Below are 23046 nucleotides of genomic sequence, written 5' to 3' on the forward strand. Positions count from 1 at the left end.
TGTTATAGGCATACAATGGAATATTATTTAACCACAAGAAGGAATGAAATACTGATTCATGCTAGGGCTTGGATGAACCTTGAAAACATTATGCTAAGTCAAAAAAGCCAGACACAGAAGTCCACATATTATGTGGTTCCATTTATATGGAAATGTCCAGAAAAGGCACATCTCCAGAGGCAGTAAAGAGCCTGGCATGTGGACGTTTCCGAGGACGGGTCTAGGTGTGCATGTCTTATGCAGCTTAAGGAACTTCTCTTCAAAAGAGTGTTTTGAGTTAAATACAACTTTGTTAAAATACTCGGTGCCGAGGGAGAAGCAGTGCTCTTAAAGCTGGAGGCTTGTACACGTCGTGTACAGTTTTTCCTTTGTATGTGGAACATGTACGGTCCTTGGACTCCTTTTTTAGGGAATGTTAGGAAAAAATTCTAATTCTATTTTTATATGACATGAGCACAGTGCTGATGGTAGAATTTCTCTTAGGGAATAAAAATATGTGCGCTTCTCCATTACTTACTGTTTAGCTAAACGAGGGATTATCTTTGAAACATGAACAGTGGTCGTATGAACCTTCTCCATCTGTTGCCGCTCGGCAGGATCGGTGCTCGAGCGTTTTCTGACTGTGGGCGATGTGGGTTCTCTCTCACATTAGTGTAGGGCGGGCGCACGAAATTTTGAGTCCCTTTACCTTTTCCGTTTGAGTTTTGAAACAGGGTTCTTCCTTCCTACCAGATTATACAGTAGACACTTCCACATAGCAAAGAACAAAGAAAGTCTATTCCCCCTTCTCAACATCCGCCCTTATCAGGCCCGGGGGACCCCAACTAATCAAAGCCTGATACTTGGGACAATAGGCCAAGTCGGCTGGGCTACTCTCCTCCCCAAAGAAGCAGGCAGTTATCGCTCCCAGAGCCCGCTGGTTCTCTTTTGTTCTGAAATGGGCAGACAGTGCAGGATGCGGTCATTGGGCCTCGGGGCGGCGTTATCAGCCCCCTAGTCCTCCTCGCTCCCAGCCCAGGGCTGAGGCTTCCCCAGGACGGGCCCTATCAGGCCTCCACAGCTGCTGTTACTTTAGATATGGCAGGAAGTGGGCCCTGGAAGACAGCAGGAGCTCACAGCCCTCAGCAGCATCTAGAAATGTCTGTGATTTACCCGCGGCTCTGGCTCCAGTCCCGGCCCGTGCGGGAGAAAAAAGGGAGAAAGTGCAGCAGAGACGCTGTCTGGCTGCGCAGACATGGGGGGAGCTTTGCCATCACCGTGGGGGCCCCCGGCTGTGTAAAGCAGGCAGCCCGCTGACAGCTCCCTCGCTGCCCCACCGAGCGGGGACCCACACAGGGCAGCGCCCTTGTCTCCTGGAGCAGCGCTGTTTTACGGCCTCCTCCATCCTTTCTGCTCATAAAGCACTTGGTTTGCAGTTTAGTCTGTGTGTCTGTGGATGATTCTAACAGGGCTTAGTGCTCTGCCCCAGCAAAAGCTAGGTCGGGAAACCCAGGGGGAGTCTCAGAGCTGGCATTTTGCATCAGAATGCACTCGAGGTTGGTGTGGTTCTGTGCAGACATGTACAGCATCTTCTCACACTCGTTTCAGTCCGACCTGCTCAGAGGTGTCTGAAATGACACGTTTCTGCACCGCCCTGTTCGCAGGCAGAAGTCTAGCAAATCAAGAAATACAGCCTGGGTACTGGGGCAGCTCCCTCCCTCCCCAGCGCCCCCTGAAGTGTTTTCGCTGGAATTGGTTTTTAGAAAGGAGCCCAGATAAGACAGTCCCTCCATTAGTGACCTAGCTAGCATCTGTGACTGTTTAGTGTGAGAAATTACATTTTAGGACATTTCCTCTTAATTATCCCCCCAGACGAGATTGGTCGAGGAGGAAAATGTGCCCGTGGTCATGTGGCATGGCCGCTGTCCCCCGGTGGGGAGAGCCATGCTGTTTGCTGCTTTTGGCCCGGCTCCCTGCTTTCACAATGTCAGACTTAGAATGGCTTTCATATACACTTTCCATTTTTTTTCCACAGTAGCTGTTGCCAGCAAGCTGTAAACTACCGTATATCACTCAGATTTAAGAACCTAAACTTTAAAACAAATTAAAGTCTTGTTGACATTGTAATAAAAATCAGAATGGAACTGAGCAGCTCAGTAGAAGCGAACTTCAGTTATTTCTGTGGATTTAAGATTGTTTTCTGAGATTCCCAGACTCCCAGTACAGCAGAGTTATTTCCTCTTGGCAGATGGCTGGAGAGAAAAAAGGTGGTGGGTGGATAAAGTGAGGTGGCCGCCGCTGGGCTGGGCATGGGTGGAAGCAGAGTCTCTGTCCGTCGGTCCGTCCATCACCTGAGTGTTTGCTCTGGCTTCAGCAAGAGCGTCTGCGGCCACACTTGCAAAAGCAGCAGCAGGGCAGCCAGGACGTGCCAGGGCGGGGAGCAGTGTGCAGGCATTTTTATGTATTTTAATGTAAGAAAAGAGCTCAAAAACTGTTCGTCAAAGTCTGTCTGTTAATTAGGTGTTTATGCTGAATTAACAGAAGAATGAAAAGCATGTCTGACTGTCCTTCAAAACTGTCCCAACACCGGCAGATGCTTGAGCGAGCACCCCTACCTTATCTCTCCTCCCCACCTTAACTGCGACGTTTGATGTTCTTTTACCATGTCTCTCACTCCCTGAGATGGAAACAGTGGTTTCCCCTGGATGAGGTGCCAGCTTTCCATCCTGTGTGCAGTTTCCTGTCGTGATAAAGCAGAATGGGAGTATCACAGAGAAACGTGTGGATGGGAACTCGGCGATTGATTAACTGGATGAGGTTTCTCCGGAGGCGTAGTGGGCTCAGGGAGATGAGTTTTGACCTGGGCTTTCAAGAGAGCCTTTCATCAGAAGCGCGCCCTTTCCCTCCCTGCCACTTCCTGTTCTGCTTCCTGTTTCTCTCTGCTTTCAAGGCCAGGTTGGCAACAGGGTTCATGACCCCTGGCTCAATAAAAACGCCAATGTCCGCCGTCCACCATGTGTTGACTGGTGCTCTCCTGTGCTGCACCGTTGCTAAGTCTTCAGAGCTGGGCACTGGGAGCACCCAGACCACCGGGGGTGGAGAGAGTCACTGAGCCCTAGGGCGAGTGGGCGCTCATGGCTCCTTCCTGCCTGGCTGGGGTGCAGGGGAGGAGGCCCCTCACTCCCAGGAGGAGCTGGGCCCTGGGGTGTGAGCAGGTCAGATGGTGCCTCGCTCAGCAGGCAGTGTCCAGCACACTTGCTAAATGGCAGGAAGGTGAGGAGAGAAGAGCTTGAAAGGCACAACCCTCCGGGTGATTTTCCTCCACCAAGCCCCTCAGTGTCACGGGCCGGTTAAAGGGTTTAGAAATACTCGCTCATACACTTGCAGGTGCAGCTCTGCTTACAGGAGGGTCTTTCCAGACACTTGGGGGTTTTAAAGCAGTTTTGATCACTTAGATTGTATCAGTGTCTCCACTTGACCAGGGCTTGCTAAAGTGTCTGCATGTCTTGATAAACTGTCTCATTGTGCTCTTGCACAAGGAAGCGTGTTGTAAGTCTCGGAGTCTAAGGCCCGGTGTGCGGTAGCCTGTGGAGGAGGTGGGAGAGTGACTTAGCATGAAGGTGCTGGACTTGACCCCCAGCCCCTGAGCTTCAAAACCCTGAGCTGTGCCCAGGAATCCCTTCACGTCGTCGAGGATTTTCTTCAGCGCTCTTTGTTACTTACGGAAATGGGCGTCAGATCGTCCTCCAGCTCAGGGTGAGGCCCCGGGTCAACCTCCAGCGCTGCCGCGGTTGTGAAGTCAGCCACTCGCTGGGCTCGCAGTGGAAAGTCTCGCTGCTCTTCAGTCCGATTAACACTTACTGTGAACAAATATCTCTGAGTAGCTTGTTCTCTACATATACAGTCTTTTTCCAGAGGACATACTTTAAGCCTTCTTCAGAAACCAAATTTAGATAAATGGAGAAAGACTTAATGCTAATGTTTCCAAACGGATAGCTCACAGCCCTGCGGAAAGGAAGAAATTCAACAAACATGAGACAATATGCAAATTATCATCGTAGTAATTTCACCACAGCCTGAGCAATAAATGCTTAGGGTCCTGCAGGTGAGGTGTGTTAGGTCTTGCTCTGTCTCTGAGTCTTGTTGAAACTCATGGAAAGGATCAATTCAACTTTCAAAAGATATGATGTTTGCAGGTTACTTACTTTATTACTGGCGTTCTTGGGCTGTGACACGTGAGCAGATAGATCCCTGACCCCTTGAAAAATTAGAGCAGAGCAGGGAGCACAAGTTAACAACGAAACACTGTTCAAAAGTTAAATAACAATCCAAGATGACAAAGCAGGGCCACCAGATGGTACCTGAGTCATTGCCATGTGAATCCTGGAGGCCAGTGAGTGACAGCGCTCCTGCTTTTGAATTTGAGGGGCTTAGAGATCACTTCAGGAAGGACTTTTCAGAGGAATGAAGATAGGAGCCTAGTCACAAAGGCTGTCTATTCCACGTCTCAGCAGTCTCTGTCTCGTGTGGAAAATGCGTTTAATAAGGTGCGAGGCCGCTGAGGGACACGACACGTTTCCAGGCTTGGGTTTCCTGTTTTTCAACCTCAGGAGCAGTTGATTGATAGGATTTCCTCCAGACAGTGGCTTGTGAGCATGCTCCAGCCCGTCCTATGGGCTGTGTCCCTGGCCACCATGGTCCCAGGTTCACGGCCCTGGGCCTCCCTTCCATGTTCAGGAAGGAGATACAGGTGCTTTCTTCTGCTTGTTCTTTCAAGTATTGTTAGAAATGCTGTTCCACTACTCGGGCTGAGAAGTGGTCTTTGGGACTGTGGTAATTCAGCAAGGCTGCTCATTTTGGTGATCCACCAGGGGCATGCTGTTATTACATAAAGTCAATTAGAGCGCATACGTGCCGGTCCTGTTGATTTGATTTAGAACTAACGAAAGCTCCAGTAATGTGCAATTACAAGAAACTTAATGGCCCTTTATACCGAATGCAACTTCCATGGCACCTAATATACTTTGATGAATTACTCATTATGTGCAGTGTTGGAATAGCTTCTATAAAGATTAATAATTGGATAATCAATACAAAAATTCAATCTGGGTTTTTTTTTTCCCACTCCAGGGTCAGTATGTCCTAAAGATTATGGGACCTATCTCATTTGCCTGTAGTTTTCTAACTCTTTGCCTCCCTCTCCTTCCTATTGTTTTCCAAATTAGGAATTTTTAAGAGTAATTTACCAGCTTGGTTATTGCACACTTTTTTTTTTCATGCCATCTGTGATTTTTCTGTTCAGATCCCTATGGAATAAAGAAACAGGTCAGCTCTGTCAACACTTGTTTCTACCCTCGGGATGGGCTGAGTCTAGTGGGGGAGGGGGCAGACCAGACCGTTCAAGAGTAGTGTAGCAAGAGTGGTGGCTCACCAGCTCCTCTGGGCACCAAGGAGGCACCAGGTGGCCTTTCCTAGGGGGCGCAGGGGGCTAGCAGTGGGACCCTGGTGTCCCGGGCAGCAGCATCACAGCCGGGCTCCGCCAAGAGGTGTCGGGTGCACTTGGATGCAGCTGGGCTTGGAGCTGAGGGATGAGGTGTGAAGAGATGGGGCCTCCTGTGGGGGCATTTCCCTCAGATTTCCACCTTGGAGACGCTGGCTCTGGCTGTGGGTTGGGTGCGTTAGTGAGGTAAGGCCAGCAGCGGGTGGGAGGTGCTGAGGTAACCCGGCCTGGAGCTAGTGGAAGTGGTGGGGCTGGGGAGAAGTGGATGGACGTGACGCACTCGGGACCCACACGGGGATCGGCTTGGTTGATTGGGGACCTGGCTGTGGAAGGTAAGGAGCAGAGGTGGCCTCGGCAGCGGGGTGGCAGGAGAGTGCAGAGTCGTGTGTGTGGAGCTCAGGAGAAGGTCTGAGGGGCCCTTCCTTGAGATTCGGCAGCTGGAGGAAGGCATGCCCTGGAGGATGCAGAGGAGAGGAGGGGTGGAAGCTTTCATGCCTCACCCCAGGCCAGCCTGTGAGGAGCCACAGCCGGGACTGGGCTGTCGGCTGGGAGGCGGCTTGGAGAGGACGCAGAGCCTGGCGCTACGTGGCAGCAAACTCAAGATGCCAGAGCATAAAGCGAGAAGAGGTACGGACAGCCCAAGATGCGGTGGCGATATTTGGATCTCCTGTTGAAATTGAACTCAAGGGACTGCTCTTCGATGCTGAGACAATTAGAGATGTTACTGCAGGAAATCCGGTGCTCTCTGCACGAGAGCCTCTCCCAGGAAATTAGCCTCCTCTTCCTCATTTCACAAAGAAACAAAACTGTACTACACACATTACAGCCATACCCTGAACCTTCGGTTTACTCCCAGATGCTCCTCAACAGCCTCCCAGGGAGGAAAACTGCCTCTTCGGCTAGGAATTGGGTGGCTGTGGGCAGCGTGTGTAAGCCCACCAGATGGGAGATGTTGCCTGTCCTCTGAGCTTGTCCTCGGCTCGTCTGCCAGCAGCAGGAGGAGAAGCTTGTGGAGTGAGACTCCTGCTCCCGTGTTCTTGGCGTCCCGGTGTTGGCACTGGCGGAGGCCCTGTGACTCTTCTCTCCGGCTGTTGCTGCAGTGGTACCTGAAGCTGTGGAGCGAGGGCGAGTTGCAGACGTGAGGCGCTGCGCTGCCTTCTCCTCACCCAGCTTCTCCGTCCCTGAGAGACAGGCGCGTCTGAGTTGGAGGCCCGTGTGCTGCGGGAATGGACTAGGACACAGTCACTGACTCACACTGGTGCATAGACTTCATGTGTGGGTGCCGAGTGCATGGGGAGGTCGTCTGGATGTAAAATGGAGGTGGCATTGCAGGAATTCAGCTTAAGAAGTGTGGAGTTGCATCAATAACAATTTTAAATAGTACTTTAAAAACAGCATCACTTGCAAAATCTAACAATGAAAATGAAAATCCCTGCGTATTATTTTAACTCCTTTCTCCATACCCAGAACCCTGGGCTGCTGTGTCCATGCCTATTGGCTCAGAGCAGCTGAAGGCGGCTGGTGCCCTTGCTGGGCTGAGCCAGGCCTACGGCCAGCAGGTGAACACAGGAGTGCCCCCAGGGGACTGCCTCCACATGACTCTGGGGTTGGGGCACTGGCCACCGCAGCGGTGCTGGTCCCCAGGCTCCGATCCTGTAGAGTGATGCGGGCAGTGGCTCCTGGCCCTCCCTCGGAGCTGCAGGTTGCCTCTTGACCAGCCAGGTAATTTCAGACCTCTGGGTAAGAATCCAGCTTTTTTAAGAACTGTTCTCAGTGGGTCATTTTCCTTTCCTCCTTTCTGTTCAGCGCCACACCCACTTAGCATCTGTCTTCCCCAGATATCCGTGTCATTCTCTACTACACTTCTCAGAATTTTGGGGCTATCCCCAAAGCAAGCAAAATGTCACTTGTAGTAGTATGTTTTCAGTTAAAAAAAAAACTCAACAAAATTTCCTCTTAAAGATTTGAATGATGGTTAGAGTAGTTTGAAGGTGAGAGAAGTGTGCTTTCCTGGCCGTGGGACGAGGGCGCAGCCTTCAAGGGACGAGCCCTGGGGAAATGTCTGTAGGGGCAGTTTCTTCTGGGGCAGTGAAAGGTTTCTCCCCTGCTTCTCCTGGTCGCCCCCAACTAGCCCAGGGCTTCTCAGACATTCTGTGAGTGAGGATCGAGTCGCTGGGGATCTTATGAAAATGTTACGGTTGAGTGGGACTGGGTGGGGCCTGAGAATCTGCATCCTTCCCAGCTCCAGGCGGTGCTGTGGCTGCAGGTCCATGGAGGGCACAGGAGCAGGGCTGGGCCTGGTGGTGGTGTGCTTGTGAGTGTGGCACAGGGCCAGGACGGTCCGAGTAGACCCTCATGTACTCCACGTTACCGTGGGACGGGCTCGGCCCCTTCCAGTGGATGCCTGGAGAGCGGGCCAGACGCAGGAGGCCCAGCTGGCCCCTCACCGGCCTCTCCTGGGCTCCGGCTTCTCTCTGAAGACAGTGTTGGTGTTTAATTATGAAACCTTCGAACATGCACAGGAGTGGAATGAGCAGTATAATGGGTTCCTACGTCCCCTCACCCAGTTCCAGCCCCTGGGCAGGCAAGACACAGCACGGACGCTTCCTCTCTCCCTCTAGTTGTTGTTGCTGAGGTATTTAAAGTCAGACCCTGACCCCATGCCTCTGCATCCCTACATCTCTTGGGTGCATCTGCCTTTTTAAGTGGCCATTTTCTCACATGATCAGAATGTGATGATCACACCTAACAAATTTGCTAATAATTCTTTGGCAAGGTGAGGATTTAGTTCAAAGTCACATTTAATGATAAGAAGGTGTGGTTTCACTTCCTGTGAACCCAGGAACAGGTGGGCTTGAGCCGTCTGGCTTCCTTAATGAGCAGCATCTTCTGACCCACACCTGGCACCTGATGGGTGGGTTTACAGGGCGCCTCGCCTGTGCCAGGCTGATGGGGCCTGGTTGGTGCCCGGCTGCTGAAGTCGGGCTGATGGATCGTTTGAGTCCTTCATATTCCAGACTTGGAGCAGCAACAATTGACCTTCTCCTCCTTTCCCTGTGAAGCAGGAAGCACCCCTTTGTTAATGCATTGTGACTTTGAGTCCCCTGATCTCGTGCTTAGCAGCCAGAGGAAGAGTTCTTGTGTTTCCATGGCAGGGTAACGGGAGGAAGCAAACCTAACAAACCCGCAGCAGTCACTCTCTCTGGGTCCATTTATTATTATTTTTTAATTAAAGGGGGCTTTAAAAGGTTTTATTTTTTTCAATTCTGTTAGTTCTGTTTGAATAGGAATTTCATAATTTGGGGGAATGTACTTTCTAGCAGCACAAAGAAAGCCCTGGGAAAATGCTAGTTGGTGGTTTAATGATCCCAGTGAGTAACTGTGGAATGAGAGTTGGGCACAGATAAAATAATGGGCCAGGTGATGGAAAGCATACGCCCTGCCACACATCACGGGGACGCAGAGGACGAGCCTGTGGCGCCTTCGTCACGTGGCTGGCCTGGTCCCCACGGATGCCGGAGTTTCCACTCAGGGCGTTTGCGTTATTTGGAGTATTCAGGCTAAATAAGGAAGCAGGCACTGAAGGTAGGAAAATCGTTCTGTTTTAATGGCTGACAGCCCCGCGTGACAATAGTGTTCATCAGCGCCAACCCCACATCCAGTTGGGAGGGTCATGTTTTATTAAAACTGTGACTTGTTGTCATTCAGTCCCTCTGCTGCCCCATTCTCTCTTTCCAAAAATAGCGGGCCCTGTGGCAGTGGCTTATTATGATCAAAAAGATAAAAATAAGTGAAGGCTGAAATAGGTTCAGGACACCCGAGGTAACAGGAGAACTTACTTTTTAATGAAACTTGAGAAACTGTATTATTTTCCACTGCTTCACAAAGCATGTTTGAAAAAAAAATCAGAAAAGTAGAAAAGGGTTTTAGTGTTTTCAGAATTACCGCGGTTGTGATCCAGTCCTGGCAAAATGGCTCCTCTTTTTAACGCACAGTGTCAGATGCAGTGCCTCTTGCAGGAGCTGCTGGGCGGCTGCCGGATGGACCAGAGGAGGCTGGGTGGACACAGAGCCCACTGTACGTAGGGGCTTACTGACAAAGTGCCTACCTGCGGAGGAGGAAATATTTACGGCAAACTTTCTAAGAGGTTGCCTCTTCTCAAGAAGTTAAAAACCCACATGAGAGACACCACTTACTTTCCTCAGGGCCCGCACCTCAGTCCTCTCTTTGCATCGGACCAAATACACTCTCACAGTGGAACAAAAGCATGTTCTCTCCGCTTCCTATTTTCTGATCTCTAAATTGTGGCTTTAATCACGATGTTTTCAGGTACTTAGCTCACAACTACCATAACACCTTAAATAAGAACCAAATAAGTCTAAATGTACATGTCCAGTGGAAAACGTGAACGCTGTATCTTCAGCAATCACTGAAACCATAGAAGTGTGGGGAACACATCTGTCACAGCCCCTTGCAGGGACAGTCACAGCGATAAAAATCTATACGTTCGTTAGGATTTACAGCTACCCTCCTTACCAAGAATCATTAGATACTGTAAAGATTTAGTACATCAGACATCATTTGGAGACTTCTGAGAAGTTAGTTTTTTAAGAACAGCTTTGGCTTGAGATATTTCTGGTTCTACTTGTGTCTACCTAAATTATTATCCTCTTAGGTTACAGCACTAAATTTAGCTAAAGGTGTATTTTCTGGGAAAGTTAGCAAATACTTTTTAAAATTACCTTTTAGTTATAGGAATAGGAAAGAATGTCCCTCCTATTTTGTTTTGCTCTTCAAAAAGCTATTTTGACTTTCCCTTAAAATAAAAATATTTTTGATGACTTGTGCTCTGCAAAGAATATGCATTTTTCTGTCCCTCAGAGGAAAATGTGGTAAGCAAGTAACAATTGCTTTTGTGCTATATATTTTTTTACATGCAGTATCTAATTTGATCGTGAGCTGTGACACAGAGTCCATAGGACGCAAAGCTATGTGGGATGTTGCCATAGGAATGGAATCCTGTGTGGACTCCTCAGTGGAATCATTAAGACTTTGTTTCCCATAGTGCTTTTGTTTAAAGGACAATGATGCCTTTAAAGAAATAGTTCTCTTGGTGAAAAAGCAACATTGTAGCATGTATAAAACCAAGAATGAAAAATGACAGTATCCTTGCTGGGCTGGCTAGTTTGCTAAGCAGCAGTAGATAAATATTGCTAAATTTTAAAAATTCATAGTACAATTGGTTTCTTTATTGAAACTAACATAACTATTGAAAAAGAGGAAGATGCTTTAAAATGTGTTGTATGTAATTAAGCTAATACTTACCTATATAAACAAATATGTTTTTTAAAGTTGACACAAGTATTATTTGCAAAGTATGGTTCTTATGGTCTTAACCTTTTTTTAAAAAGCAAGGATTAAACAGTGCGGCTGGGTTAACATTGCTGAACCAGATTTCTTATTCTCTAAGCCCAAATCCAGTTCCTAAGAAACTAAGATCAATGTCTGTGTGAACACCCACCTAGAAAATTCTAGCGCCTGCTTTTTCTGGCTCATGCTTCCCCATATCCTGGCATGCAGGGCTCCCAACTCTGATGGGTTCCCGACAAGGAAGAAGGGCAGAGCCCACTGCACGGCCCCCAGCTGTGTGGGCCAGGAGAGGCAGCTCGGTCGTGTCAAGCCAGCTTTTTCCATTGTTTTGCCCGGTCGTCACTCACAGCTACGTCCGATGAGATTCTCTGTGACAGGAACGGAAAGACACAGCTGATGTTTGCATTAACCTAAAAAACCTACACAGATATTTGTTCTGATAATGAAGGGGACACATGCGCATTGTAGGAAATATGGAAATTAAAAGTATAGAAGAGTCAAGCCCCGTCCCCCGGCACCATTTTGTATCTTTGTGAGAACGTGTGTCTTGTGGTTGAGCTCAGACTTTGTGTTAACTTCAGAACAGTGTGACTTTCACTCACATGCCTGATAATTTTCTTCTTTTTCCAACAATCAGTAAACTGAAAGTTCTCCAGGGAGTGCTGGTGCGTGCACACACATCTGTCTTGTAGAAAAGCAGGATGATTAGAGCATCTGTGGGAGCATTTTTAGCACATTATTCTGCCGTATAGAAAACAGACCTGGAGAGCCTTACACCCTGAGGAAGCCATCGCTGTGTCGAGGGCGGAGCCTGCAGCCTCATCCCCTCTCTGCTGACATCCGTGGAGCCCCTGGCTTGCAGGACTGCATTGCCTCCAACAGTAGGGCTGATTCCCTTCATGACTCTGCTGTTCACCCGCTGTGTGAGGGCTGGCACATCTCCTGCCGTCTATGGTCCTGTCTTCAAAATAAGAATAATGATAATATCCACCTCCCAGAGAGCTGTGAGAGATGCTGTGAGGTGCATGCACTTTCTAATCCCCGGCTCACAGAACTCTAATCTAGGAGGACTTTATTTCTCTATTGGAGAAGAGGGAAGAATTCCCCCATTCGTAGAGCAGAAGGTTCTCAGTCAACCCTCCTATTTTCACAGATAAGACCCTCAGGGCCAGGCAAGTGCAGGAACCCATCACACAGGGCTTCAGAGGCAGAAGAGAACGGGACCCAGGTCTTCCTTCATCTAGACTCTCCAGCTGCACCTTCTCCTGACAGCACGTGTTCAGGAGGCAAAGATCTCACATCAAGATTTCTAAAGGAAGGCCACAGGCCTCCAACTGCTGGCAGGTTGCTCACAAATCTCTGAGTGGTGGTTTGAAATGATGTGGCATGAACGTAGGGAGAATTTAGGTCTGAGAGAAGTTGGAAAATTGTAGGATCCTCAGGAGTTGTTGGCTTCAGAGTTGGTCCATTGCCCTGTGAGAAAGTGTTGCACGGCCCAGCACTCTCCTGGAAAATAGGAGGTCAGGCAGCTTTAAAAACAAACACCACCTAGATATTCGCTTTGTAGTTTCTGTCACTCTTTAGGGATTGCTTTTCCTCCAGGGTTTATTTATATTTTAACTCTGATCATGGAACGTCCTGTGTTTCCTAGGATCTAAGGGGCGTCCCATGTCAGGACCTGGGTGTTCCTCCGTCGTCTTTCTTTCCTCTTGTAGTTTAAAGTGATGTTGTTATCACTTCACTCAAAGTCACTGTTATTTAAAGTCACATACAGGAGCACACACTATCCCTTCTTCACACAGAGTAGGAAGTAGGACAGTTGATAATAAAGTCTTGGAACTGACGAGATAAATGGCTGTCAGGACAGCGGTAAGCAAGCCGCCCCAGAGGCTCCGTGAGGTGAGGGGTCCCAACCAGCGACCCCTGCCAGGGGGCGGGCAGCTACCCTGGATGTCCAGTCTTAACAACTGGTCGAGCACGTGCAGGCAGTCGGAAGGGTGCTGGGTCCCCTTCAGGCCTGGCGTGTTCTTTCGAGGCCTGAAATTACCCAGCCTCTGCTGGGAGTTTTGAGTCAAGTTTGTGACACAGCGTGTCAGCATGTCGCTCTGGCGTTGATCTCTGTGCTGGCATCTTCGAGCACTCAGTTCATCCTGCCGTTGTTTCAGAGCAGAGGAAATGCAGACACCTTGTGTCTGTTCTTACGGTGCAGTGGGAAACAGGCGCGAGTGCAGACCCTGTGCGGTTCCTTTAGTCGCCTGCCTCTTCTCCTTTTTTAAAAAAGATTTTTAAAGCACATAAAAGCTAGTACAGGAGAAGTGACTGAAAAAAAAAGGTTTTTTTGCTCAAACAGAACACCCTGTTTGTGTGTGTGGTGGGCGGTATGTTGATGTGTTGTTCTGTTTTGCTGTAAGAGAAGTGCCACAGAAAAGGAAAGTGATGACTGTGCCCCTCACCCTCCCCTCACCTCAGAATCACTGGGTCCTGAGCGCTGAGCAGCCCTGCGGGTCGGAGCGGGGAGAAGTGGGAGGAGAGGGAACCGGCAGGGCTGGCGGAGCTGTGGGACCATTTTTCCCCTGTGTCCGTCCACCTTCACAGCATAAGCCAGGGGGCCCAACCTAGCATCCTGGGCCTTTCATGACTTTCCTAGTAAGTATTAGAAAACAATTCACGTCTCCCTTGTAGATCTGGCAGCGGAGCTACGAGGGAGCCATCTAGAACAACGCAGAACCGAGGTGTGTACAGGTGGGGTGTGGGGCCAGCCCCAGGCTCAGATCACCAAGTCGTGGTCTCAGCTTCCTCCCCTGTCAGCTCCAGGGCCTCGGGCCTGCTGCCTCCACTTGCTGAGCCTTCCATGGCCTCTCCACGTACAAACTCAGAATTACGATGTCTGCCTTCTTTATAGGATTGTTGCAAAGATCAAGAATAATATGTGTGCAAGTGCACACATGAAGGACTGCGTAAATGTTGGGTCAATCATCAGTCTGCTCATTCCTTAAAGTTTGATTTGAGATCCTTAGTTGCTTTCAGAAACCAAGAATTCAGAAATGTGGGGAAACTTTGCTTAAAAGCTGGGCATTGAAGGGGCGAAATATATGAGGCAGTGCTTAGACTCGCACAATTCCTTTTTGGTTTGCAGTGTTCTCAATATAGTCCTGGAGAACCCGAGAGTGAGGCCCAGGAGGTGGACATTACAGCATGAGGCTTTAACATCAACTTCCTTCAAAATGGTGACCAAAAAGAAGAAACTCATTATATGAAAGTGCAAATATTTTACTTTAAAAAGGACATTTCACCTTGTTAATATGCACAGCTCATTTATGAGTAGCCAAGAGGTCTTTATGCAGTATTAGGAAGAATATAGTTAATATTTACAGATAATATAAGTACAGGTGAAAACCTATGCCTGTACTTCATACATTTTAGTTTTTGTATTTTAAAAAATACAAATTTCCTTTTCACTCAACTCCATATGTATACAGAGGTAGATGGGGCGGGGGAGACACACGCATCCTGCACACATATCCCAGATTCAAACAAGAATTCAAACTGCCACGTAAGTTTTAGAAAAAAACAACAGTTTCCACCTTAGGAGCATTTGAGAGAAAAATTAAATCTAAGGGAAAAAAAACCCTTCTTATTAAATTAAATTGTGGTGTAACAGCTCACCACATCCTGTTGCAGGGACATCTGACGTGAAGCACAGCGAAGGTTCCTCTTTCAGGTCTCTGACGAGCCGGGAGGGTCACATGCTACCTGCAGTTCAAAATACTTCTGTAAAGAAGAAAAGCCTTGTGTCGGTGGAAAAGCTGAATAAGAAGATGGAAATTATCAGTAGAGAGAAGACATTGTGGGAAACCGTAGGTGTCATCGACACAACCATATCAAAGAGAGAAAGCCACTCCCAAAATAACCAACACAGAGCCCCCGGGGGCCACTGCGCCCTGGTGTGGACTCAGAACCATGACCTCACGGAAGAGAAGTAGGAAGTCGTGGCCAGGAGGAGAGGGGCAGTAGGGTCCTGTGTTTTCATCCTCAGCCCAGCCATCAAAGGACTACCTGACCTGAGTCAGCCCTTCTGTGATGGGTTCTTGATCCATCTGAGAAATGGGAACCATCTTGGTTTCCTTACAAGGTTATGGCACAGATTGTGTCTCTGGAAAAAGGCGTAGCCGTATGGTTGTACTGTCCTCAGTTGTGTGGACAGTTGTGTGGAACACCATCCCCTGTGCAGTTGAAGGTTGCCCATCTTCGCTTTCTGTCTGCGGCTGCCTGGCCCACTCGATCCCATGGAGTGCCCTTAGGGAAGATCCTGGAGGAGGTCTGCCCATGTGTGATGGTTCCTGAGTGCATTCTTGAGGTGTCTGAAACATCGTGACCCCAATTTGACATTGCTGGGCTTGGAGACCAGTAAGAGCTGATGACCCGGCATCCCAGCCAACAGGCTGTTGGGAGGAAGGCCTGGCCTGTTGCTCATCAGAAACCACCAGACCACAGTGATGGCACCAGGAGCTTTGCTCACTTGGTGGGCCCTTCCAGCTCTCCTGAGATCCTCCTACAAGCCCCGAATGGGGTCAGAGAAAGCAGGGTCAGGCATGAGTCTCAGAGGAGCCATGCAGTGGGACGCCGTAGCCTCTGGTCAGGGCCCTGGACACGCTGAATGATTTCCTCACTCCCACACGCTGCAGGCGCTCCCTCCAAGGCTCAGGTGCCCCAGTGGGCAGCAAGGGGAAGCCCACTTCTAATGTTTCTTCCCCTTTTATCTTGTCAAACAGATGTTATTTTTCCTGTGGTCTGTAAGCCCTGAGTAACTAGACGATTCTCAGCTGCTTTGGTTACTGCCTCCTCCCCAGTCCCATCGTTATTACCCCTCAGGCCTCCCCCGCATTCCCCATCGTTATTACTCCTCAGGCCTCCCCCGCATTCCCCATCGTTATTACCCCTCAGGCCTCCCCCGCATTCCCCATCATTATTACCCCTCAGACCTCTCTCCCCATCCCCATCTTTATTACCCCTCAGGCCTCCCCATCCCATCATTGTTACCCCTCAGGCCTCCCCCGCATTCCCCATCGTTATTACCACTCAGACCTCCCCCGCATTCCCCATCGTTATTACCCCTCAGACCTCCCCTGCATTCCCCATCCTTGTTACCCCTCAGGCCTCCCCGCATTCCCCATCGTTATTACCCCTCAGGCCTCCCCCGCATTCCCCATCATTATTACTCCTCAGACCTCTCTCCCCATTCCCCATCATTATTACCCCTCAGGCCTCCCCCGCATTCCCCATCGTTATTACTCCTCAGGCCTCCCCCGCATTCCCCATCGTTATTACTCCTCAGACCTCCCTTGCATTCCCCAGCATTATTACTCCTCAGACCTCCCCTGCATTCCCCAGCATTATTACTCCTCAGACCTCCCCTGCATTCCCCAGCATTATTACTCCTCAGACATCTCTCCCCATCCCCATCGTTATTACCCCTCAGGCCTCCCCTGCATTCCCCATCGTTATTATCCCTCAGGCCTCCCTCGCATTACCCATCATTATTACTCCTCAGACCTCTCTCCCCATTCCCCATCGTTATTACCCCTCAGGCCTCCCCCGCATTCCCCATCATTATTACCCCTCAGACCTCCCCTGCATTCCCCAGCATTATTACTCCTCAGGCCTCCCCCGCATTCCCCATTGTTATTACTCCTCAGGCCTCCCCCACATTCCCCATCATTATTACTCCTCAGACCTCCCCCGCATTCCCCATCGTTATTACTCCTCAGACCTCCCCCGCATTCCCCAGCATTATTACTCCTCAGACCTCTCTCCCCATCCCCATCTTTATTACCCCTCAGGCCTCCTCCCCATTCCCCATCATTATTACCCCTCAGGCCTCCCCCGCATTCCCCATCGTTATTACCCCTCAGACCTCCCTCCCAATCCCCATCGTTATTACCCCTCAGGCCTCCCTCACATTCCCCATCGTTATTACCCCTCAGGCCTCCCCCGCATTCCCCATCGTTATTACCCCTCAGACCTCCCCCACATTCCCCAGCATTATTACCCCTCAGGCCTCCCCCGCATTCCCCAGCATTATTACTCCTCAGGCCTCCCCCGCATTCCCCCGCATTATTACTCCTCAGGCCTCCCCCGCATTCCCCATCATTATTACTCCTCAGGCCTCCCCTGCATTCCCCAGCATTATTACTCCTCAGACCTCTCTCCCCATCCCCATCTTTATTACCCCTCAGGCCTCCCCCACATTCCCCATCGTTATTACCCCTCAGACCTCCCCCACATTCCCCATCGTTATTATCCCTCAGACCCCCCCTGCATTCCCCCTCATTATTACCCCTCAGGCCTCCCTCACATCCTGATCATTATTACCCTCAGGCCTCACTCCTGATCCCCATCCATATTACACTATCCTACTAGAATCAGATCTCATCTGAGACTTCAACTGTCCTTAAAAGTGGAATGAGAAATAAAACCCAGACTCTTGGTGTAGTAAAATTGAGATGGAATTGAGAAGTTCCATCACTTCTCCATCAGGTGGGATTCTATTTACAAGTGTCCCCATCCATGAAATCCCTCTGCTTTGAGGCGTCATGGCTGATTTTTGCACCCCTGGTTAAGGCATCCCTGCTAGCTCCATTTCCACCTTCCCAGCAGTACCCACCACCCAGTGGTGACTGACCCCTGGAGTCCAGAAATCAACATGTATGGCCCCAAGCCTGTTGCTTAGTCTGAAAACGGGTTAGGAAGACCTGCTGTGCCCATGGCCTAGGGTCGATTTTAGGATGAAATGAGATGATGACCATGAAAGCAACTTGTGAGCTGTCAAGTGCTCACACACAAATGGTGAAGGGCTGCGAGGCGGGGCGTCGTCCTAACTCATCTCTGCCAGCTCCTCACCAGGGCTAGTCTCTCTGCTCATAAGCTCTGTATCTTCTTAGGTATGTTCAACCTGCTTTGCTTGGTACAGAGACATCTCAGCTGTAGGTGAGCCTTTTCATTACCAAGACACACCCTAAAGAAATGGGATTTGTGATTTTTCTTTGTCAAAGTGTTTTTTTTTTTTAATTTATTTTTTTCCCCCAAAGCCCCAGTAGATAGTTGTATGTCATAGCTGCACATCCTTCTAGTTGCTGTATGTGGGACGCGGCCTCAGCATGGCTGGAGAAGCGGTGCGTCGGTGCTCACCTGGGATCCGAACCCGGGCCGCCAGCAGTGGAGCGCACGCACTTAACCGCTAAGCCACGGGGCCGGCCCTGTCAAAGTGTTTTTTGAAGTGGCAGTGTTCTGAAAAATATAAATTGGATATGTACCTCAAAAAAGAAAGAGGCTAAGCAAGTGAAATGGGGAAGGCCTGTGAAATCGTGTCGTGTCCCCCACACCCCGTCTGCACTCCAGGAACCAGGAAGGTGCACAGGTGAGGCCTCCCTCAGTTGTGTTGCAGCAGTAGCAGGTAGAGTGATGGAGAAAGCTGGAGAAGGGCACTGTCCAGGCGGAGCTGTGTGGCCTGAGCTGTGCACTGCAGAGGGAGCTCCCTGGCCCTCCTCCTGCTGCCTCGGCAGCACACTCCCTGGGCTCTCTAGTGGGCCTCGTGCAGCTGTTCCGCCAAGTGTCGTGGAAACACTGCCTGTAGCTAAGGACCTGTCCCGTGCACACTCTGGGGACAAGTGTCATCCTGAGAGCTGGTCTGAGTGCCAGGCCCTCATTATTGCCTCGTTAGCGGCTGTGAAGAGTCACTGGACGAGGTGCGCGCCAGCCCTCCCATGTTTGCCCGAGAAGGCCGAGCCATCTTCAGAGAGTGCAGGGCTGTGTGTCTCTGCAGGCTCCAGATGTGTCCTCTGCAGACAGGTAGCCTGGAGCCCACATGGCCCGCTATGTGCCTTTGGTGGTGGCCTGAAATGAGCTCATCCCCGCAGGCAGCCCCCTCACCTAGGTGGCAGGTGGGTTCGGGCAGAGGGTGGCTGCCATTGCCCTGGGTCCATACCCAGGCAGCACCTTTGGGAGGAGCCAGTGGTTTGGGGTTTGCAGTCCAGGTTCCTGACTGTAAATCAGTGCCAGCGAGCTCTCTTATCAGTTCCCATGACACAATTCCTGGTTCCCCCAACAGTGTTTTATTATTGTTATTCTTAAAAATAGTTGGGGGGGGATGTTGAAAGGGAATTTAGGGAAGGGAGTGGGGGTGATGAAATGTGCGCCAACTAATTGCTCCAGGAAGCCGCCCTCGGACAGGCCAGGGCCTTTGCAGAAACACATGGCGTTTATCTGGGCGGCAAAGGGAAACCTGGGCAGTTCCGTGACGTGAGTGTGTGTTCCCCACCTCCAAATTCTGTTAGGAAAGTGAGTGTGGTGACAGCCTCCCTGGTGACATTTCCCCTATCTGGGTGCCCATCAGGTGGGGTGGAGGGAGGGGATGTGCGGCTCACTCACAAGGGCCTTTGCCAGCTTCGCTCATTTCCTCTCTGGCTGCCAAAAATCACACACTGATAGTGGACGTGGACAAGGCAGCAGAAATGAAGGAAGAGCCCCACACGAGGAGCCTCAGGCCTGGTGGTCGGCCCTCTCCACCCTGACATGGTCCATCGGTGACGGCCAAGGGGGTGGTGGAATCACTGAGGGTGGACTTGACAGAGGCGCTTCCACGGGGGTGTCCACTGTGGGTTTTGCAAACCTACGGAAACATCAGCTGTGCTCTCCTGCCTGGAGAAGGTGCGCTCACGGCCCGTGGATCCGCACCTGGCGCCTTTTCTGGATCTGCACCGTCGCAACGCCAACGGCTGATTCAAAATGGGTTTCTGGACAAGAGCGGTAGCTCGACCAACGCCAGCGCCTGTAGTCACTGTGGCCAGGGCCTGGGCAACTGCGTGCTGCGCTCAGGACACCCCAAGGACCATGGCAGGAAGCAGGAAGGAATGCTGGGTCCTTGGGGACCCGGGTTTTCACAGGCTGAACATAACTTAGGAAAGCATGGCTGATGGAATTTCTGGTGGTTCACGTGGTTTTATGCAGACTCATGTATCCCTAATGCTCTCTCTATTTTTGTTTTCTTGCAGTAAATGAAATAATACGAAATGACCTCTCCAGCACCAATGTCCATTCATAGTTGGCGACCTGGGAACTCACTTATCGCTGCATGGTGTCAATTCGACGGGTGACACTTGAGCTTCGGTGTACAAAGACTTCTGACTAAATAAACTGAACACACAGCTGGTACCACTCAGAACTTCCAACTTAACAGAAGGTTTATATTATATGTACAAAGAAGTAGCTCTGGAAGGAAGGAAGGAAGGAAGGAACGAAGGACGGACGAACCACTCCGTCATCTGAAGGAAAAGTCGTCTCAAGAAGGAAGTGAGGAGAGTGTGGTGCAGTGAGTGCAGGAGACCGACTGCGTGATGGCACCTCTCCCGGGAGTAACCGACGTGCGGCCTGAGCCCAGCCTACCTGTCAGGTACCCCAGGATTTCAGTACTGGAAGTGCCTTATTTAACAGACCACAGCATCAGGGCATCATAGAACTGAGCATCGAACTGCTACCAGGAGAGTATTTGTAGGTACCAGGAGAGTATTTGTAGGAGCCAAAGCTGTAAAACCATTTCATCGAGAGGCTTTATCCTTCGTATAAATTAGGAGAATACTGGCAAGCCGGGCATTGTGAGAAGAACCTAACGCACTTCCTACTTTTTTCAACTTTTCCTGGGCTGTCGTACACAATTTTGTTGCCTTATTCAATGCATTTTAGAAATCTTCCAGTTTGTCATCTCAGCTCTTTCATAATATCCTTCCCTCCCCTGTCTTACTGAAACCGTAGGATTGTTAATTGTAGCATGCTAGGATTTTGTTTGTAATCTGGCTTCAAACATAGCACAAGATAGGTTACTGGACAAAAAAAGAAAGCTACCTGTCATAGGATAGATCTTGCATTTGCATGTATGTACATATATAGGCATATATTTATGTATAAATAATAAAGAACTGAGGTGGTGATGTTCACTCTTCGCCCGGCGTGGGTTTCTGTGTTAGCAATGACCAGTATCCACTTTGGAAAATGCATATAAGACTCCAAACCTGGCTTTTCAGCTACTTCCACGGGGGTCCATTGCCCCCTGACAGGTCTGCATTTTCTCACGTCATGCAGTTAGCCGTGCACTTTAGAAAGCCAGGAGAGCTGCACTCAAAGTACCCGTATGTTACCAAATGGCAAAATTGGAAAGTAACTGTAAATAACGTTACAAAAGGAGTGTAATATATTTGTTCAGCTGTAAGATTATTATTTCACAGAAGCCTTATAACTCTGCTTCGTCTAAGAAAACGATTACCAAAAACAAGGTTTTAATATGAGCGACGGTAGCATGTTTTCAGATTAGTTACTGTTCACAGATGGGTTAGTGTGCTCTTTACTCTTGCATTTTGTACAATTAACAGCTTATTACACCCTATTACTGGCAGTGACCTGTTGTTTCACATAACCAAAAAGCATGGTTTAATTAAAACATGTTTAACCTAATAGTTGTGCCTTAGGAATTCCTGCCCCCTCATGGAACGTGCCTGAATTGCACCTGCAGGTGGAGGTTGTAAGTTATGTCATTAAACAATGTTATGGTGGAGAAAGCTCTCCCAAAGAAAGAATTATTTTTAAAATGTTCTGTACGATTATGTCTTACTTTTTTTTAACTCACAGAAAGAAACAAAAATCTAAAAGCCATATCTGTAACATTTGAACAAAACTGTGAAGAGCTGAAGATGTATGGCTGCGTGTATATAGGAGCCTGCCCCTCGCAGGCTGCACTCCTGCCTGTTATCCCAGAAGTTACCCCCCATCTAGCATCTAGGAGCTGCATGAAACCCTTCTTAGTAGACTCTCATATGGAAAGGAAATGTTTGATATTGGTGTCAGCTATCTTTGTAGTTAGACAATTAGATACAATAAAGCAATATTTTTTGCTGGACAATCTTAGTCTGAGAGTGATTCATTACGTGTATGGAAAATTCTCCTTTCTTCTTAAGCATGTTTTCTCCTGTAGGTGCTTGTACTTCTGTGGTCCGTGAGAAGCACTTTATGTCATAAAGCTGCGCAGATATGATCAGTTGAGCGTGGAGGTGCATCTTAGAGCCCTTCTCTTTCTTCCTTAGACGTGGGGAGAGGAGCCTGCACAGAAGAGGTGACGTATGGTAGAGTCCCCAGATGCTCTACACACAGCCCTTCACATCTGGGCTGTGGTGGACAGGGAACTTCCACTCCTGCCAACTATTTCTGCTCAAAGAAACAGCCTGGGCGAGGCTCTGGCCACACACATACTCACATGAACTCTGACCGTCATTTTAGCAAGATGATGTGCATGTAAACTGACCTCCTGTTTTTTCCCATCTCTTTCTACTTGCTTCTTAAAGTTACTCTCCCCTCTTCCCCCACCCAAATCTTCTCCTTCAAGCTTGGGTGGGAAAATATCATCTAGTCGTTCATAAATCAAGGATGAAACCCGAATTTCTCCAGTAATTATCGTTCTGAAATGTCAGAAACAATATTTTGCTTTTAGGACTTTTAAAATGCAAAAATTTCTGTTTCTGGGGCCGGCTCGTTGGTGTAGTGGTTGAGTGCATGAGCTCCACTGCTGGCGGCCCAGGTTCGGATCCCGGGCGCGCACCGACACACCGCTTGTCAGGCCATGCTGAGGTGGCATCCCATATAAAGTGGAGGAAGATGGACATGGATGTTAGCGCAGGGCTAGTCTTTCTCAGGAAAAAGAGGAGGATTAGCATGAATGTTAGCTCAGGGCTGATCTTCCTCAAAAAAAAAAAAAATTCCTGTTTCTTTTGCTAGGAGGTTTGCAGATGGAGATAGAGTAGCAGAGAAATCCTCCTCACCTAACACAGTGGGCAAGTGTCCCTCCCACCAAATTTCTACGCTGACTTAGTTGAAGGAAGCCCAACAGCGCCGTCCAGGGAGCTCCACAAGGGGAGTAAAGGAAACTCAGAGGGTATGGTGGTGATGCGTCGTTAGGTGATCTCGTTGCGCAAACGCCGTAGATGGTGTAGCCTACTACACACCTAAGCTATATGGTATAGCCTATTGCTCCTAGACTACAAACCTGTACAGCATGTCTCTCTACTGAATCCTGTAGGCACTTGTAACACAATAGTATTTGTGTATCTAAACTTAGAAAAGGCAGTAAAAATATGGTATAAAAGATAAAAAATGGT

At 49.3% G+C, this 23046-nt stretch overlaps 1 protein-coding gene across 5 annotated transcripts in view; it reads left to right on the forward strand.

Annotated features, from left to right (window-relative positions):
• NFATC1 (nuclear factor of activated T cells 1) overlaps positions 1-21789 on the forward strand; it is a 128073-nt gene extending 106284 nt beyond the window's left edge. For all 5 annotated transcript variants that reach the window (XM_058557349.1, XM_058557352.1, XM_058557351.1 and 2 more), the window contains one exon: positions 19900-21789. In XM_058557349.1, coding sequence (XP_058413332.1) covers positions 19900-19949 — 50 coding nt within the window. In that variant the 3' untranslated portion in view covers positions 19950-21789. The remainder of the gene's footprint in view (positions 1-19899) is intronic.
• Positions 21790-23046: the final 1257 nt, after the last annotated feature.

This window comes from Diceros bicornis, chromosome 16 (genome assembly GCF_020826845.1).
Source record: "Diceros bicornis minor isolate mBicDic1 chromosome 16, mDicBic1.mat.cur, whole genome shotgun sequence".
Classification (NCBI taxonomy): Eukaryota; Metazoa; Chordata; class Mammalia; order Perissodactyla; family Rhinocerotidae; genus Diceros; species Diceros bicornis.